This window comes from Lathamus discolor, chromosome 24 (genome assembly GCF_037157495.1).
Source record: "Lathamus discolor isolate bLatDis1 chromosome 24, bLatDis1.hap1, whole genome shotgun sequence".
Classification (NCBI taxonomy): domain Eukaryota; kingdom Metazoa; phylum Chordata; class Aves; order Psittaciformes; family Psittacidae; genus Lathamus; species Lathamus discolor.
Window position 1 is genome coordinate 2264922 of NC_088907.1, and position 17237 is coordinate 2282158.

Below are 17237 nucleotides of genomic sequence, written 5' to 3' on the forward strand. Positions count from 1 at the left end.
TCTCCGAGACCCCTACATCACGGTGTGTTGGGGGGGACGAGGGTGCTCCCTTCCCTTCTCTTCCCTTTCCCCTTCCCATCTCATTCCATCCCGTCCCATCTTGTCCCATCTCATCCCATCCCATTCCATCCTGTCCCATCCCATCTCATCCAATCTTGTGTCTCATCCCATCCTGTCCCATCTCATTCCATCCCAACCTGTCCCAGCCCCTCCTAATCTCATGGCTCGTCTCATCCCATCCTTTCCCATTCCATCCCATGGTGCTCAGCTCAGCGGCGGCACTGGGCTGACCCCGCTCTGTCACCGTGTGTCACACGGCAGAGCCCGTGCCTGGGCTCAGGGACACGAGGATCGATTCCCATTAATTAAGTGCTATAAGGCCAATAAATCCCCCCCGGCAGCACCAGGAACTGTGTGGATCCAGACCCACTCCCCCCATCCCACAGGTCCCCAACGTGCCGGGGATCGTCACCAGCATCGTCAGGTTCTGGCTCTTCTGGCGGTACCGGGACAAGCCCCACAGACCCCTCCCTGCCTGAGGGCACCGGACCATGAAGGATCCCCCGGTCCCATCCTGCTCCAGTAGGGACCAGTTCCAGTGCTGAGCACCAGGAGCCACCTCCTGCCTCTGCGGGTCATTCTCACCAGCGTCCCCCCAGCCCTTGGTCCCTCCAGGTCGGGTTGGGCTCAGCGCTTCCTTTGGGGTGCCAGGAGCACCCCCCAGGCTCCCACCTATCCCATGGGACAGTCTTCCATGGAGCTGCCTGGCGCTGCCGGGAAGCCCCACGTCTCTTTTGTACCCATTGAAGTGCCTTGAATAAATCAGAGACTTCCCGGGGCCGGGTTTGTTCCTTCCCTTAGTGTGGGTCTGGGGGCTCTTTCCACCGCCTCCAGCAGCCCCCAGTGGAAGCATCAGCCCCGGATGGGACCCAGGGAATGGTGGCACTGCCTGGGGAGGCTGCGCTGACCTCCCCAGGAGCAGCAGCCTGGGGCCATTGGTCACAATGGGAACGGAAAAGGCCTCTGCGGCTTGAACACGTTGGCGTGGACCCAAAGTCGATGAACAATGACCTGGAATGAAGCCACCAGGGAAATGTTGAGCAAGGGGGACAGGAGCGTGCTTGGGTGCCAAGTACACAACAGCCACCACAGCCTTGGGAAAGGTGGCAGCAAACACCCCCCCATGGGGCAGGAGAGACCCCATGGGGCAGGAGAGCCCCCCATGGGGCAGGACAACTCCACATGGGGCAGGAGAACACCCCCCCCCCGGGGCAGGATTAAGGGAGGGTGACGCAGGCGGATCAAGGAAGCGGTGACGAGGATGTTGGCAGAGCCCGAGCGGCTCCGACGCTGGTTCACACCTTGTGCGTGGCCTGGGGAAAGTCAACACGGAGGGAGCAGGATCGGGAGCGGGATTGGGATTGGGAGAAGGAGCGGGAGCAGAGGCCGGGGCTTCGGGTGGCTCCAGCTGCGTGTGTTGGGAGCACCGGGACGTGGCCCCATGGCGAGGATGGAGGCGAGCGCCTGCAGCAGCACGTACCCAACACGGAGACGCTGCCACCCTCCATGTGCGGGGGGACGAGCCCATGGAGGACCCCAGTAGCCCATGGAGGGCTGTGAGTAGCCCACAGAAGGTCCCGAGTAGCCCATGGAGGACCCCGGTAGCCCATGGAAGGTCCCGAGTAGCCCACAGGGGGCCGTGAGCAGCCCACGGCGCCGCCCCCCCGCAGCTGCAGCTCCTGCCCTGCGGTCTCTGCGCCCGGTGCCGCCCCTCACGCTGCCCCCCGGAAGGAGCTCATTAACTCCTCCTGTTAATTACGCCGCGCGCTGCGGGCCGCTCATTAAGCACAAGGGAGGCCTTCGGCTGGAACGCGACGGAGCCCCGGTGGGGGGGGACAAGGGACAGGTCCCGGCCTGAGCCACCGCGCAGCGACCTCAGCGTGGGGCTGAGCCCCCCCCCGGGTGCTGCGGGGCACGGCCCCGGCTGCGCCGCCCGCTCCGCCCGGGGGAGCTCCCTCCTCCTCCCGTGGAACCGGGGCACGGCGGCCGCGACGGGGACGGGGACGAGGCCGCGGCAGCTCCCACCCGACGGCGAGAACCGCGGGGCCGGGCCCGGGCCCGGAGCCTCCATCCCCGCCCCGGAGCCGGGCCCCGAGAGCGGCCTCGCAGCCTCCCGGGAGCCCCCGGGCGCACCGGAGCCCCCCCCCGTCCGCCCCGGTCCGCGCCGTTTATTGGGCTCAGCAGCGCAGGCCGCGCCGGGCCAGGTCTGCCCGCGCCGCTCGGATGTGCTCCCGCAGCTCGGCCGCCGCCTCCTCGCAGTCGTTGAAGGTGGCGAGGCGGAAGCCCACGGTGGCGAGCGAGTAGCAGCCGAAGGCCACCAGCAGGTACACGGGCAGCGGCAGCAGGGCCTGGCGGAGCGGCGCCGGTAACCGGAGCCCCGGCGGCGCCAGCGCCAGCGCGGCCCAGGCGGAGCCCAGCAGCACGAGTCCGCACAGCCACTGCCCCAGCTTGGTCATGGCGGCCTGCGGGGAGAGCGCCCGTGAGAGCCCGCCCCGAGCCCCGGGCCGGCCCCGCCGCCACCCGCACCGGGCCCCCCCCCTCCCCTCCCCTCCGGTACCGGCTCCGGCGGTCCCGGGCCCTGCGCTCCTGCCGTCGCCACGGTGACGTCACGGCCGCGCGGGGGCCGCTGGGAGGTGTAGTTCGCAGCAGCGCCACGTCGCCGAACGCCTGCGCAGCGGGAGGCCCGTGCAGCGCCGCCTGGCGGCGGGGCGGGTGACCTCCACATCCCCCCCCCCCCCGTTCCGTCTCCCGTTCCCCCCCCGGTGCCGCAGGAAGCACCCGGCTTCCGCCGCGTCCGGCCGCGGGGCCCGCCGGTCCTCCCACGGCCCCTTTGTTCCCAATGGCCGTGCCAGCGGACGGAGGGTGCCCCCCTCCATCGCCCAGCGGTGAGCACGGAACCGGCCGGAGCCTGAGCAGGACCAGCCTCCGGCACAGAGCAGTGAGAGGAAACCGGGCAGAGGAACCGAAGCCACTGCTGCAGGCACGGGGCTACAAAGAAATGGCTTTATTGGGCCCGGCGGGGAGCGGGCTGCCCCGGGGAAGGGGCTGCCGGACGTCAATTCCTCTTCCTGCCTTTGCCGACGGCCTTGGCGGGAGCAGCGATGGGCGCTGCGGACTGGTAGAGAGTGGAGGAGATCTTGTTGATGTAGTAGAGGCCGACCATGGAGAAGATGAGGCTGTGGGGGAAGGAGAGGTGAGGATGCGCAGGCAGTAACACACGGGGGTGAACCAGCCTTCCCCCTCCATCCCACTGCGGGTCCCTGTTCCCCCTTCCTCGCCCTCCCGAGCCTGCACTTACCAAGTGGTCACACAGACGCGGTGAATGAGGCCGGAGGCAAAGAGAGCCAGCAAGAGGCAGGTGAGGACTGCGGGAAGAGCAGGAGGGAGCGATGCAGCCCCGGTGCAGGGGGCCCGGGCTGCAGCAGAGCCCCTGGGCCCCAAGGGCAGAGCAGGGACCCCCCAAACCCCTCCCCGCAGCACTCACTCTCCGGGAATATCTTGGCCTGGAAGCCCTTCCCGAACACGAGGTTCTCGAGGTTGTTGAAGGCCTGCCTGGGGGTTAAGGACCGTACCGGGGCCGTACCGAGGAAGCGCCGCAGCCCCGGCCCCCGGTGCAAAGGATACGGTGAGGGAGCAGACGAAGAGCGCGGAGCCCAGCAGCCCGCCCTGGATCGTCAGCCACTCGGTGGAGGCGAGCTGCCGGCTGTACATCTGCATCCCGGCGAACAGCAGCAGCGACAGCAGCGACGACAGCGCCAGCGACGTGCCCGTGCCTACGGCTGCGACCGGGGAGGGGGGGGCGGCTCAGCGGGGGCACCGGGACCGAGCCCCCCCCCCCCCCCCCCCATCCATCACTACCGGTGCCCCCCCCCTTCCCGGTGCCCCCCCCTTCCCGGTGCCCCCCCCCTTCCCGGTGCCCCCCCCTTCCCGGTGCCCCCCCCCTTCCCGGTGCCCCCCCCCTCCCGGTGCCCCCCCCCTTCCCGGTGCCCCCCCCTTCCCGGTGCCCCCATCCCACGTTACCCATAGTGCCCCGCGGCGCCGTCCCGGTGCCGTCCCGGTACCGCCGCTCTGCGCACTGCGCCCGCGCCGGCTGGCCCCGCCCCGCGCCGGTGCTGCCCCCTGGCGTCCGGGCGCGGCGCTGCGGCGCCCCCTGGCGGCGGGGACAGGCGCCGCCGTTTCCCCCCCCCCCCCAGTTCCCCGGTGCCGGCCCCGGTACCGGTTTCACGGGCTCCGCGCTCCGAACCCTCCCCGGGGTGCTCGGGGGCTCTGCGGGAGCCTCCCGGTGCCACCCCCCCCCCCCCCCCCAACCACCCCCCCCCAGCCCCCGGTCCTGCTGAGCATGCGCGCCGCCGCCCCCGCCCTCCCCCCCGGCTCCGCCGCTCCCTGCAACAGAGCGCGGTGTCCGCTGCTGCCGCCGCGGGGACCGGCGCCGGGAGCGGGCGCGGAGCCATGGCCGAGGGCGAGGACCTGCAGACCTTCACCTCCATCATGGACGCGCTCGTCCGCATCAGCGTGAGCGGCGGCGGCGGCGGCGGCGGAGGCGGAGGGAGGGGGGCACCGCGGGGCGGCCGGGCCCGGCCGCGCTCCCCCCGGGCCTGGCGTCGCCATGGCAACGCGGCGGGGCGCGATGGGGGGCGAGCGGGGCGGCGGCGCGGCCCTGCAGGGGCTCGACCCCGGCGCATCCGGACCCCCCCTCCCCATCGCGGGCCTGGCTCTGGGCCCGCTGCCGGTGCCCATCGTGACCGGCCCCGGCCCCGGCTCCATCCCGGTCGCAGCCCTGGGGCCCATCCTGGTGCTGGCCCAGGCCTGATCCTGGCCCTGGGGCTGGGGCTGATCCTGGTGCTGGTCCCATCCCCATCCCATCCCCATCTCAGCCCTGGAGCTGCTCCTGATCCCAATCCTGACCGTGCCGCTGATCCCAGCCCCAATCCAGGCCCTGCTGCTGCTCCCAGCCCTGCTCGCACACTTGGGGCTGGTCCTGGCTCTGGTCCCACTGCTGGTCCTGATCATGGCCCTGATGCCAGCCCCCATCCCGGTCATAGTCCTGGTCCCCATCCTGCTGCCGGTCCCAGTGCTGGTCCTTACCCTGTCCCTGCTGCTGCTCCCAGCCCCATCCGATGACGCTCCCCGCTCTCTCCGCAGACCAGCATGAAGAACATGGAGCGGGAGCTGGTGTGCCCGGTGTGCAAGGAGATGTACAAGCAGCCGCTGGCGCTGCCCTGCACGCACAACGTCTGCCACGTCTGCGCCAGCGAGGTGCTGCTGCAGCACGGGTACCTCTGCTGCGACCCCACCTCTGAGCCCTCCTCGCCCGCCGCCACCCCGGCCACCCGCAGCCCCCGCCTGGGCCGCCGCGCTGTGCCCAAGCCCGACCGCCTCGACCGCCTCCTCAAGTCGGGTGAGCGACCGGAGGGCACGGGGATGGCACCGCGGGTCTGGGGGTGCTGCCCCCCCTGCCCCAAGCCTGATGCCTTTCCCTGCATCCCCCCCTCAGGCTTCGGCACCTACCCCGGGCGCAAGCGGGGCCCGGTGCACCCGCAGAGCGTGAGCTTCCCCTGCCCCGCGTGCCGGCGGGACGTGGACCTGGGCGAGCGGGGCCTGGGCAGCCTCTTCCGCAACCTGACGCTGGAGCGGGTGGTGGAGCGCTACCGGCAGACCATCAACATCAGCGCTGCCATCATGTGCCAGTTCTGCAAGCCCCCGCAGCTGGAGGCCACCAAGGGCTGCACCGAGTGCAAGTCCAGCTTCTGCAATGAGTGCTTCAAGCTCTACCATCCCTGGGGCACGCAGAAAGCCCAGCACGAGCCCACGCCGCCCACCCTCACCTTCCGCCCCAAGGTACCGGCTCCTTCCCTGCTCCTTTGGGGTGCTGAGGGTTCGGGGGAGCTGGGTTCAGGGCCCCACTGAGCTCCCCTATGGCCACACGCAGGGGCTGATGTGCCCTGAGCACAAGGAGGAGGTGACTCACTACTGCAAGACGTGCCAGCGACTGGTGTGCCAGCTCTGCCGTGTGCGGCGCACTCACACCAGCCACAAGATCACCCCCGTGCTCAGCGCGTACCAGGCCCTCAGGGTAAGAGCTGCTGGGGCAGGGATGGGGGGGGAATTGGGGTCACCCCATGGGGTGGGTGGGGTGGGGGTGTGGGAGCTGCCAGCGCCTCCCTTCACCTCCTTCCCTGCAGGAGAAGCTGACCAAGAGCCTCGCCTACATCCTGAGCAGCCAGGACACGGTGCAGACCCAGATTGCCGAGCTGGAGGAGACGGTGAAGCACACAGAGGTGAGCGTGGAGGCTGCTGCAGTGCCCAGGCTCTCCCTGGGCTGTCCCGCTCCGCCGCGGCGCACGCAGCGAGCTGACCCCTCCGTTGTGGGGCAGGTGAATGGCTCGCAGGCCAAGGAGGAGGTGTCGCAGCTGATCCAGGGGCTGTGCTCCATGCTGGAGGAGAAGCGGGCCACCCTGCTGCAGGCCATCGAGGAGTGCCAGCAGGAGCGGCTGGCCAGCCTGCACGGCCAGATCCAGGAGCACCAGGCCATGCTGGAGAACTCAGGCATGGTGGGCTATGCCCAGGAGGTGCTGAAGGAGACTGACCACCCCTGCTTCGTCCAGGCTGCCAAGCAGCTGCACAACAGGTACCGGGCTGCGGGCACCCAGGGCACTGCGGTGCCCAAGGCAGGGTGAGCATCACAGGCTGCAGGGCTGCACCCAGGGCTGCAGGGGGGTCTCCCCAGAGCACAGCAGAGGGGCAGGATCCCCTCCCTGAGCTGCTGCTCCCGCTCTGGGGGTGCTCCCAGCACATGGCGGGGGCTCTAGGCTCCGGCATGCTCTGAAGCAGCTCAACTTCAGCTTCTTGTTGCCTGAGACCCCGCTCTCCCGCGCTGCAGGATCCTCAGGGCCACCGACTCGCTGCAGAGCTTCCGGCCCGCGGCCACAGCCTCCTTCAGCCACTTCCAGCTGGACGTCAGCAGGGAGCTGAAGCTGCTCACGGACCTGGCCTTCATCCGAGGTAACGGCAGCAGCGCCGGGCACCGGCTGTGCCCATGCGGAGGTGCAGCCCCCCGGCCACGGCCGCTCGCGGGTCTGCTGGTCCCCCCTCCCGGTCAGGGACAGCCCCTACAGCCCCCAGACCCCCCCCCCTCCGCCCCGTGCCGGGTGCGGAGGCAGCACAGGCAGGGCTGTGGTGCCACGTAAGGGCAGCAGCGGCGCTGGACGGTGAGTACGGACGGCGGCTGCGCCGCGGCCAGGGCAGCGCTTCCCCCCGGGCAGGAGCCGCGGGGCCCTGCCGCACCTCGGCGGCACTTTTCAGACCTGCTTCTACCTCTCTTTGTTTATAGGCTGCGCCCGCTGCCGAGTCGTCACTGAAGTAACTGAGGCAAGTCACATCCCTGCCCCAGAGCCCGCCCCGCTCTCTCTGTCCCATCCCTCCAGCCCCATCCCTGCTGCCATCCTCCATCCCCGTCCCTGCTGCCATCCTCCATCCCCGTCCTGCCCCATCCCCGCTCCGCTGCCATCTTCCATCCCCATCCTGCTCCTCTGCCATCCTTCATCCCCTTCCTGCCCGCCGGTGGTGGCAGGTGGTGGCTCTGCCCCACTCCTCCATCTGCTGCCGCTCCTCCTGCCCTCCCACCACCTTCTCACCCCATTTCCATCCACTCCTCACCCCATTTCTGTCCCTCTCTCGCTCCATTTCCTCCTCCTTTTTACGTGATTTCCATCCCCTCCTCACCCCATTTCCACCCCCTTCCTCGTCCCACTTCCCCCCCCCACCCCCTCATCTCCCCACCCTCCTTCCCACCCTGCCTCTGCTCCCACCGTGCCGCTGGCACCCTCACCCCACCATCCTCATCTCCTCCTCTCTTGCTGCCTCCATCCTCTCTCTTTCTCTTTCTCTCTTTCCTCCCTCCCGACTTGCACTCAGCCTGTCTGGTCCCTGCAGCCCCACAGCAGCAGCTCCTCTGTCTCCCCGACTCTCGCTCCTCTCTGGTGCCTCCACACGGTCTCTGCAGTCAGATCCCTTTAGACTCCCGGTTGTGCGTCCGTGCGTCCGTCCGGAATGCCCCTTCCCTGCGTCTGGCCGCCTCCCCGCCTGCCGGGGGGGGGATGCTGCCTGATGCCCGCCGGTGCCTTTCCCCACAGCCCCCGAGGCCCCCGTCATCGACACGCAGCGCACCTACGCCTATGACCAGATCTTCCTGTGCTGGCGGCTGCCGCAGCACTCGCCGCCCGCCTGGCACTACACGGTGGAGTACCGCAAGACCGACACCAAGGCCAAGGGGCTGAAGCTGTGGCAGCGGCGGGAGGAGGTGCGCGGCACCAGCGCCCTCGTGGAGTACCTGGACACGGACAGCGTGTACGTGCTGCGGGTGAAGGGCTGCAACAAGGCGGGATTCGGGGAGTACAGCGAGGACATCTACCTGCACACGCCGCCCGCCCCAGGTGAGAGGGGGCCAGGGCTCGGAGCAGCCCGCGGGCTGCTCGCACCGTCCTCACCCTTCCTCCTCCTTCCTGCAGTGCTCAACTTCTTCCTGGACAACCGCTGGGGCTTCAACCGGGACCGCCTGGCCATCAGCAAGGACCAGCGCGCCGTGCGCAGCGTGCCCGGCATCCCCATGCTCTTTGCTGCCGAGCGCCTCATGACCAGCTGCCACCTCTCCATCGACCTGGTCATCGGCGACGTGGCCATCACGCAGGGCAAGAGCTACTGGGCCTGCTGCGTGGACCCCAGCTCCTACCTGGTCAAGGTGGGAGTGGGGCTGGAGAGCAAGCTCCAGGAGTGGTTCCAGGTGCCGCAGGATGTGGTGAGCCCCAGGTGAGTGCTGGTGCCCTCCCGGCTATGGGGTGCCGAGGGGAGCCCCGGATCGTCCCTCACCCGTCCCCCTGCCACAGGTACGACCCCGACAGCGGCCACGACAGCGGAGCAGAGGACACGACGGTGGAGGCCCCCCCTCCCTACGCCTTCCTCACCATCGGCATGGGCAAGATCCTGCTGTCGCACGGCTCGGCGCTCACCTCCCGCGACCCCAACGGCTGCACCGTGCCCTTGCCCCCGCGCATCGGCATCTGCCTGGACTACGAGCAGGGCAAGGTGAGCTTCTACGACGCCGTCTCCTTCCGCGAGCTCTGGGAGTGCGGCGTGGACTGCTCCGGGCCCGTCTGCCCGGCCTTCTGCTTCATCGGCGGGGGGGCCCTGCACCTCCAGGAGCTGGTGGCCAACAAGCAGGAGCGGAAAGTGACCATCGGGGGCTTCGCCAAGCTGGACTGAGCCGCGCTGCGGCCCCGCCGAGCGCCGGGGCTGGGGGTGCAGAACGCGAGGGGTGGCCCTGCCGCTGGGAGCAGGCCGGGTGTGGGGTTGGGGGGACAGGGGGGGGACGGGGGCAGCGCTGCCGTCCCCTCCTCTCCCTCTCTGCAGCCCCCGTTCCCAGCTCGGCTCAAGGCTGTGGGCAGGGGTCAGCCCTGGAGGTGGAGCAGGGAGGGGGTGTGAGCGGGACACGGGGCTGTGCAGGGAGGGGGGACCGCAGGTGCCAGTGAGGTGACAGTGGGGTGACAGTGGGGGGTGCGCCGCTGGGTGCTGGCTGGGGTGGGGGAGGCAGCCGGGTTGGGGGCAATGGGGAGGGCTGGGTTGGACCAAGGTGTTGGAGACTTGTTTTATACGGCTCATGTTCAATGTGGCTGCCCTGGGCACAGCCACTGGGGGTGTTCCCTGCTCTGCGGGGGGGCTGCAGTGTGTCCCATGTCCCCCAGGGAGCTCCATGCTCGGGGCCCTGCCTGCACGTGCTCCGCAGGGACATGCTGGGCCCCCGTTAACCGCAGTGGGGTCGGCATCCGGCCCGAACATTGATCCCACACCGGTGATCCCACACCGGCGATGCTGCACTGGTGCTCCTGCACTGGTGCTCCTGCACTGGTGATCCTGCACCGGGATCCATCTGAGCTGCTGTCGTTTCTCTTGGGTTCTGTTACAGTCGCTGTATTTTCATGGTTTCCTACAATAAACTGCAACGCCAGACTCCTCCTGAGCCACCCTGCAGGGCTGTGGGGCTGGCAGCAGGGCTGTGGGGCTGAGCCGGCCTTGGGGCTGTGGCCAGCACGGGTTAATCCTGCCCAGGGCAGGGCTCAGGCAGTGCTGACGTGTCCAGTCCCTGCCCGGCCGCGTGGCCTCTGCTGCCCATCCCCGTGGTATCAGGGCCCTCCAGCACCATCTCCCTGCACAAGCCCAGGGACAAGGGTCCAGCCCGGGGCGGGGGGGGGGGCACTGGGGCATCCTCTGGGGTAGTAACAGGGGCTGGACCCACATCCCGGGTACCTGCGGCAGCGCGGCTCAAGGAGGGGCTGCGTGCGGGGCTGGCCCTGGCCCTGCCGCGGGGGCCGCGGTCCCTCGCTGTCCGCGCCGTCGGGGCCGGCTCCTCGTGAACGAGCCCCACTTTGTGCCCAGTTTCGATTCCTGCGGGCCCTGCCCAGGGCTGGAAGGGTTTCGGTGCGGGGGGGGGACGGGACGGGACGGACGGGACCCGCCCTGCCCAGCCGCGCTCGCCCCTGCCCCGTGCCCTGGGTGTGCGGGGCTGGGGCTGACACCCTCGGTGCTGCCTTTGTGCGGGGCACGGTCCCCTCGTCCCCGTCCCCGGGTGCTTCTCCTGTGCCGTTCCCCCGTGCCCCCCCCTCCCTGCAGCCCCCCCATCCCCATCCCCGCTGGCAGGATGCTGGTCCCGCTGTTGCTGTTGGCAACTCCGGTTGCCAGCACGGCACAAGGAGAACCAGAAGCAGCAGAGACACCCCCTTACCTCCCCCCCCCGCAGCCTTGGGGCTTGTGCCACCACCTCCGCAGGGCAGGCCCCCCAGCAGCCACCCGCTGGCCCCGTGCCCACCCTCACGAGCGATCACGTTGGGGAAGGTTGTTTCCTCGTTCTGCTGTTCCAGTGGTTGCCAAAACCCTCCCAGCGCCCAGCCCCAAAGTGGGGATGCTGTGGGGCTGCCCCCCATCAGTGCCCCACTCCCTGCTGCCCCATGGCAAGCAGGCCAGGTCCTCCTTCCACCCCCCCCTCCGCACTGCTCCATCCCGCTGCCCCCCAGCCCTGCCCTGCTCCTCTCCAAAGCCCTCTCAGGGCTCGCTCCGGGTTTGGAGCATCCCAAACCTGGACCAGGCGGGGTTTGGAGCGGGCCCGGCCGCGTTCGGACCCGGCTCATGCTTTGCGGCCCCTCGGTTACCTTTCCTATCGTCACCTTTGGGTGACGCGGCGGAACCGGTTGTGCCGAACAGTTCGTGTTTGCTCATGCGATAGAAACTGGGAGCGCGGGTGCGAGCGGAGGGACACGGGGGACAGCGCCTGCAGCCGTGCGGGGCAGGGACACGGAGTGAGGGGCAGCCACGTCGGGGCTGTCCCAGCACCCGCAGGACCCCCCCGAGCCGAGCCTGGAGCCCACATCCCACAGAGATGTATTTGTATAAAATAACACCACAAAAGAGCCATTGAATTGAGGGGGGGGGAATGCGGGGGGTGCAGGAGCCGGGACCCCCCCTTGGTGCAAAGCGAAGCACGTGCAGGAACCGGAGGTGCAGGGACCCCCCTCCCAGCCTGGATCCCAATCCCTGTCCATCCAGTTCTGTCATGCGCATGAATCCGGCTGCTCCAGAACCATCCAGCTCCTGCTGCCCATGGCAGGGGGGTGAGGAGAGGAACAAGCCTGGGGCCGGTGCTGCTCCCCCCCCCCAAACCCTCTCCTTGTGCATCCCGGAGTCACTCAGAGGTTGTCGGAGGTAGCGGAAGGGTTGGTGTAGGTGAAGGTGCCGGTCCCTGGGCCGTTGCTGCCAGCAACCTGCAACGAGCCCCCTCCTCAGTGCCGGACCCCCCCCATCACCACGGGGTCAGCCCAAACCAGTGTCCCCCCCCACCCTGCATGGTGGGCACCCACGGTTGCCTATGGGCACCCTGAGCCCACCATGACCCCCATGGGCACAGCAGCCGTGCCGCGGCCCTGGCCGTGGCCCTCTTCCTGCAGGATAAGCCCAGCCCAGGCAGAGCCAAGGTAAATATTTACCCAGGCCCCTGGTGTTTGCTGAGGGGGAGCCTCGATGGGGCCACGCAGCTGGATGCGGCTCCCGCTGCAGCACCGGTGCGTGGGCAGAGCTTGGGGGGCACGGGGGTGGCCCCTGCACCCCATATTGCTCAGGGGAGCCAGGGCCTGTCCGTGTGCAGGCAGCTCCAGGCACTGTCCTGCAGCTCTGCTTACAGAGCTTCTGGTGCAGGAGATGGGGTGCAGGTTAAGTGGTGCTGGGTGCAAGGTGCAGGAGATGGGGTGCAGGTTATGGGGTGCAGGATATGGGGTGCAGGATATGGGACTCTGCTATAAGTGCTGGGTACAGGAATCGGCCCCCAGTCAAGCCCACTCCCCATCCATGCAGGAGGATGCCCCGACTCCAGCACATGCGAGGCTCTGGCTGGGACACAGTGCTTGGGAAGGGGCAAAGCAGCAGCAGCCACCCGAGGCTGTGGAGCTCCCCGGGGCCGGGCCGGCTCTGCCAGCACCGGTGCCGCTGCTCCATCCAGGCGTGAAAGTTACCTCGCCGGGTCCCAGGGCCACCGGCCCCGCCGGCTCTGTTAGCCATTAACCAGCGGCCGGCGGTGCTGGGTGCTCACCTGGCTGTAGGGGTTGGGTTTGCTGCTGGGGGATGCGTAGCGCCCGTGGCTCTGGTACTGCAGGTACTCGGACATGGGGTGGTAGGAATCCTTCGTGCTGAACAGGTCCAGCTTCCCACGGGTCTTCCGGCGGCAGGCGCAGATGGTCTGGGGGCACAGGGATGGGGTTGGGGGGGCTGATGGCACAGGGATGGGGCCAGGGACCCACCGGCAGGAGGGATGGGGATGGGGACTCACCAGCAGGAGGCAGGTGAGGATGCTCAGCAGCAGCAGGATGCAGACCAGGACCAGCAGAGCAATTGCCCAGCCTGGTACCGCAGGCGCCATCGCTTGGGGCATCCCGTCCGTGTTGCCTGAAAGAGGACCAGAGCCGTGTCTGTGCTGTGGGGCAGAGCCATGGGGCTGGCCAGGACCAACAGCTCTGAGAGACCCCCAGGACAGGGCCTCCTCCAAGGAGTCCGGTTGGTGTTCCCAGAGCACTAGGAACCTGCATTGGCTCTGCAGGCTGCCCCCCACCAGCAGGGAGACCCCCAAAGCACCCCCGTGGGGCTCCATCCTCCCTCACATCCCCATCCCAAAGCTCCTGCTCACTCGAGATGTCATCCAGCTGCAGGCCCATGATGAAGCCATTCTGGTCCAGGTTGCTCCTGAGCTGCTGCTCAGCGGCAGTGCTGGAGATGATGGCGTTGCCCTGGTCAAACACGAGGGTGGACTGCACGGCCACGGAGCCTTGGCTGCCCATGGGAGAAGTGTTAGTGCCCAGTTGGTGCCCAGCACCAGGGGCTCTGCGTGGTGCAGCCCCACTCACCTGAAACGGAGCTCACTGCATCCCTTGTAGCTCTGCCCACTGCCATAGACATGGTCAAACTGGAACAGAGCATGAGGGTGATGGAGACCCCATCCCTCCTCCATCCATCCCATCCCCTTGGTGCTCCCCATCACGGCACCAGCGCCGCTGAAGCGGGTACCGGGGGCACTTGCACAGGGCACAGAACAGGGGGCTTTGCTCTGGGACTCACCATGGCCAGCACAGCGCGGCTCAGGCTCCGGTACTGCTCTGAGGTGGGGTTGCGCAGGCTCTCGTTGAAGCTCCTGTTGAGGATGTGGAAGGACAGGGGAATGCTGAGCAGCAGCTGCACCGCGGTGGCTGTGTTGTGGCTGGGACCGGCGCTGCCGCCCGGTGCCACCATAGGGGCCGTGACAGAGGTTGTGCGCGTGGGGACGGTCTGGGTGCTGCTGCTTTTGGTGCTGGAGGTGAGAATCGCCGTGCCACCGTCCGTGTCAGAGGTGGGAGCTGCAGCGCTGCTGTTGGTTATGTTGGTGGCAATGGTGGGAGCCGTGGTGTTGCTGTTGGTTATGTTGGTGGCAATGGTGGGAGCCACCGTGCTGCTGTTGGTTGTGTTGGTGGCAATGGTGGGAGCCACGGTGCTGCTGTTGGTTATGTTGGTGGCAATGGTGGGAGCCACGGTGCTGCTGTTGGTTGTGTTGGTGGCAATGGTGGGAGCCACGGTGCTGCTGTTGGCGCTGAAGGTGGGGACCAAGCTGCTGCTGTTTATGGTGGTGTTGGTGTAGGGGGTGGCAGAGCTGACCGGGGTAGGCACCGTGGTGCTGTTGGCAGTGGCGTTGTTGGGCTGGAAGCTTGTGGTGTTGTTTGTGCTGGGGAAGGCTGTAGCAGGGGGGGGCTGTGTCCCATTGCTGCTTGTGATGGTGATGTTTGGGGCGGTGGTCATGGGGGTGGTGGTGGTCGTCTCGGTGGTCATTTCCGTGGTGGTCGTGGTTGTCTCCGTGGTGGTTGTGTCGGTGGTGGTGGTCTCTGTGGTGCTCTCGGTGGTGGTGGTCATGGCACAGGTACCTAAAGGAAAACACCAGGAGTCAGGGGCTGGGAATGGTTTACCCACCACGGCTCCTTGGCTGGACAAACCCTGGGCACCGGGAGCCACCACGACCTCAGGAGCCAACCAGAGCCTCACCCCATGAGCCCCCTCTGCTGTGGGTCCCCTCCCTGCCCCGCTGAAGGCGCTGGAGGGGAGCCCGTGGTCCCGGTGCTCCCAGACACGCCTGAATTCCAGCCCCGGGCAGAGCCGGCTCCGGCTGCTCCCGGCTGCACCGGCACGGCCGGCAGGAGCCACCGGCGGTGCGAGACCCCCGTGCCCCGGCTTGGCTTTGCTGGGGCCACCACCCCAGGAGCGATGCAGCGGGAGAGGCGCTGACACCGCTGGGGCCGGGGTCCCCCGGTCCCCGCTCGGAAGCGGCCCCGGGGGCTCGGCTCCAGCCCCGCATCGCCCCAGCCCCGCTCCCTCGGGCTCGGGGTGTCCCCGTCCGCAGCCCCTCACCTGCGCCCAGCGCCAGCAGCAGCAGGAGGGTGGTGTTGGCCATGGGGCTGGTCTGGGGCCGCCGGAGCCCCCCCGTGCGCGCTGTCGGCTCGCTCCGGTCCCGGCAGCAGGAACTGGAGGGAGCTTTATAGAAACACCTGGGGCAGGAGCGGAGGCCCCACCCCGCCGCCGGCCCCACCGACGGCGGGGGGGGGGGGGGGGTCCCCCTTCTTCTCGCTTCGCACCGGGTACGGGGCGCGATGGGGCTCCCGCAGCATCCTGACGGCCGGGGTTGGGTCCCGGCTTGGGGGGGGCACCGCCAGCAGCATCCCCGAGCCGCGGGTGGGGGACACAGGGAAGGGGCAGTGCCGGGATTCCTTGGATCCGTGGGCAGGGGAGTTTGGGGTTAAACCCACAGGAACCCCATGGGCTACGCCACGGCCCCCAGAACCTGGTGGGGAGCAAGGGGGGGACAGAGCCCCCCAGTCCCCCGTGCTGGGGAGGGGGGCTCATTCCCCGGCTCGCCCCAGAGTTAATCATTACCGGCCGGCCCTTGCCTCGCCCTACACTCAAATAAACGCCGGTGATACCCCCCCGAAATGCTTACGCAGGTGGGGCCCGGGGCCCCATAAAATCCCAGTACCTCCCAGTAACCTCCCTGCCAGGTCCCAGTGCACCCCCCCCGGTCCTAGGTGCTACAACAGGCATAAGACCCTCATCCCTCTGGGGACACAGCCCCTGGCGATGCCCGGTGCCAAGCCGGATGCTCGTGCTCCACCCCAGGGGTACGAGGTGCCGCCGGTGCCCCCGTCCTGCCCGGTGCCACGTGCTCCTGGCACGGCCGGACCGCACGAACGGCTCCGGTCCCTCCCTGCCCTGCCCTGCGGAAGAGCCCCGATTCCCAGAGAAGGCCCCAAGTCTCAGGAAGGGCTTGGCCAGGGTCCCCCCCCCCGGCCCTGCGCGGCGAGCGGGGTGCGGTCAGTGCAAAGGGGAGCAGAGAGAAGGGGACCCCCCGACGGTGCCCAAGCGGGGGGTGTCCTGCGCCTCAGCATCGGGTCGCCAAGACCCGGCTGCACCCCGGTCCCCAACGGGGAGCCCTGCACGGGGGCCGCGCAGAGGGGATGCGGCAGGGGATGGGCAGCTCTGCGTGACCACTGACACCCCCTTCTCCCCCCAAAGCACACCCCCCCCCCGGAAGCCCCCATTCGAGCTGACCCCCGCGTTCTGCTCTGCGCCAGCTCCGGTACCCGGGAGCCTCCCCCCGGTTCAACGCTCCCGTCGGCAGAACCGATGGAGCGCTCGCCGGGGTGGGGGGTGGGGATGGGGCTGGAACGGGCCCAGTCCCCAGCGGCAGCGACCCCCGGGCCCGGCGCCGCACGAGGGGCCGCTGGGTCCCGGTCGGGTCCCGGTTGGGTCCCGGCTGGGTCCCGGTCGGGTCCCGTCCGCTCCGGCTGCGACTGAGCTGCAGCGCCCCCTGGCGGACGCGGTCCTCGCGACACCCCCCGGGACAAGAACCGGGAGCGGGACCGGAGCCCGCGGGTGCCCCCGGCAGCCTGGGGGGGGGGGTGTTTGTGTGTTGGGGGTGGCGGCTCAGCCCCCCCGCGCCCTGCACCGGACGGGCCGGGGGGCGCTCGGTACCGGGCCCCCCCCCCCCCCTCCGCGGCTCCCGCAAGCCCCGGTCGCTCCCGAGCCCCGTCCCGGGATCCGGCAGCCCTGCCCCGGGGACTGCCCCCGGTACCGGTACCGTCGGGGCAGCCCCGCGCGCACCGCGTTGCCCTTTTAAGAGCGGGGCCCGGTGCCGCCGCGCCCATTGTCGCCGCCGTGGGGCGGGGGGGGGGGGGGGGGGGGGGGGGGCGGGCCGGTGTCGGCCCCGCGCGCTCCCGGGCGGTCGGGAGCAGCGAAGGAAGGCGGAGGGGAGGGGGGGGGGGGAGGCACATTCCGCAGCGTTGCCGGGACAGCCGTCGCCATGGCGACCGGGCAGTGCCGCCGGGGCTCGGCGCGCACCGCGCAGTTCGCACGGAGCGGCCCGAGCGGCGGGTCCGGTGCGCGTCCTCCGCGGCGGCGGCAGGGCCGGGATGCGGTGCAGTGTTGTGCTCTCGCCTACCAATATTGCACTCGTCCCGGCCTCCCGCCGCCGCGGGCTCCGCCGGGGGCACCGGCAGCGAAACCCACACCCCCCCCCCCCCCCGCCTCCTCCGCGACCACCGGACCGGAGAGCACCGGGAGGGGGGGGGGGG

The 17237-nt window shown here is 69.5% G+C and overlaps 5 protein-coding genes across 5 annotated transcripts; 1 reads left to right on the forward strand and 4 right to left on the reverse strand.

The window, feature by feature from the left end:
• Positions 1-1859: 1859 nt before the first annotated feature.
• Positions 1860-2718, reverse strand: DPM3 (dolichyl-phosphate mannosyltransferase subunit 3, regulatory). Its single transcript, XM_065660438.1, has 2 exons — positions 2618-2718; positions 1860-2522 (listed from the first exon to the last, which is right to left on the reverse strand). Exon 2 carries the CDS (start codon positions 2514-2516, stop codon positions 2238-2240), a length of 279 nt encoding a protein of 92 aa, XP_065516510.1. The 5' UTR covers positions 2517-2522; positions 2618-2718; the 3' UTR covers positions 1860-2237.
• Positions 2719-3049: 331 nt separating this feature from the next.
• On the reverse strand, positions 3050-4232 carry KRTCAP2 (keratinocyte associated protein 2). Its single transcript, XM_065660437.1, has 5 exons — positions 4081-4232; positions 3685-3839; positions 3545-3608; positions 3359-3425; positions 3050-3236 (listed from the first exon to the last, which is right to left on the reverse strand). Exons 1-5 carry the CDS (start codon positions 4082-4084, stop codon positions 3116-3118), a joined length of 411 nt encoding a protein of 136 aa, XP_065516509.1. The 5' UTR covers positions 4085-4232; the 3' UTR covers positions 3050-3115.
• On the forward strand, positions 4010-9587 carry TRIM46 (tripartite motif containing 46). Its single transcript, XM_065660434.1, has 10 exons — positions 4010-4572; positions 5203-5458; positions 5555-5898; positions 5990-6133; positions 6243-6338; positions 6435-6688; positions 6941-7062; positions 8193-8492; positions 8568-8865; positions 8943-9587. Exons 1-10 carry the CDS (start codon positions 4510-4512, stop codon positions 9316-9318), a joined length of 2253 nt encoding a protein of 750 aa, XP_065516506.1. The 5' UTR covers positions 4010-4509; the 3' UTR covers positions 9319-9587.
• A 1737-nt stretch (positions 9588-11324) lies between these two features.
• MUC1 (mucin 1, cell surface associated) lies at positions 11325-15150 on the reverse strand. The gene is made up of 7 exons (XM_065660435.1): positions 15022-15150; positions 13708-14540; positions 13497-13555; positions 13280-13422; positions 12926-13041; positions 12689-12835; positions 11325-11867 (listed from the first exon to the last, which is right to left on the reverse strand). Exons 1-7 carry the CDS (start codon positions 15062-15064, stop codon positions 11793-11795), a joined length of 1416 nt encoding a protein of 471 aa, XP_065516507.1. The 5' UTR covers positions 15065-15150; the 3' UTR covers positions 11325-11792.
• On the reverse strand, positions 15147-16811 carry LOC136003889 (collagen alpha-1(I) chain-like). Its single transcript, XM_065659872.1, has 3 exons — positions 16248-16811; positions 15779-15881; positions 15147-15451 (listed from the first exon to the last, which is right to left on the reverse strand). Exons 1-3 carry the CDS (start codon positions 16809-16811, stop codon positions 15147-15149), a joined length of 972 nt encoding a protein of 323 aa, XP_065515944.1.
• Positions 16812-17237: the final 426 nt, after the last annotated feature.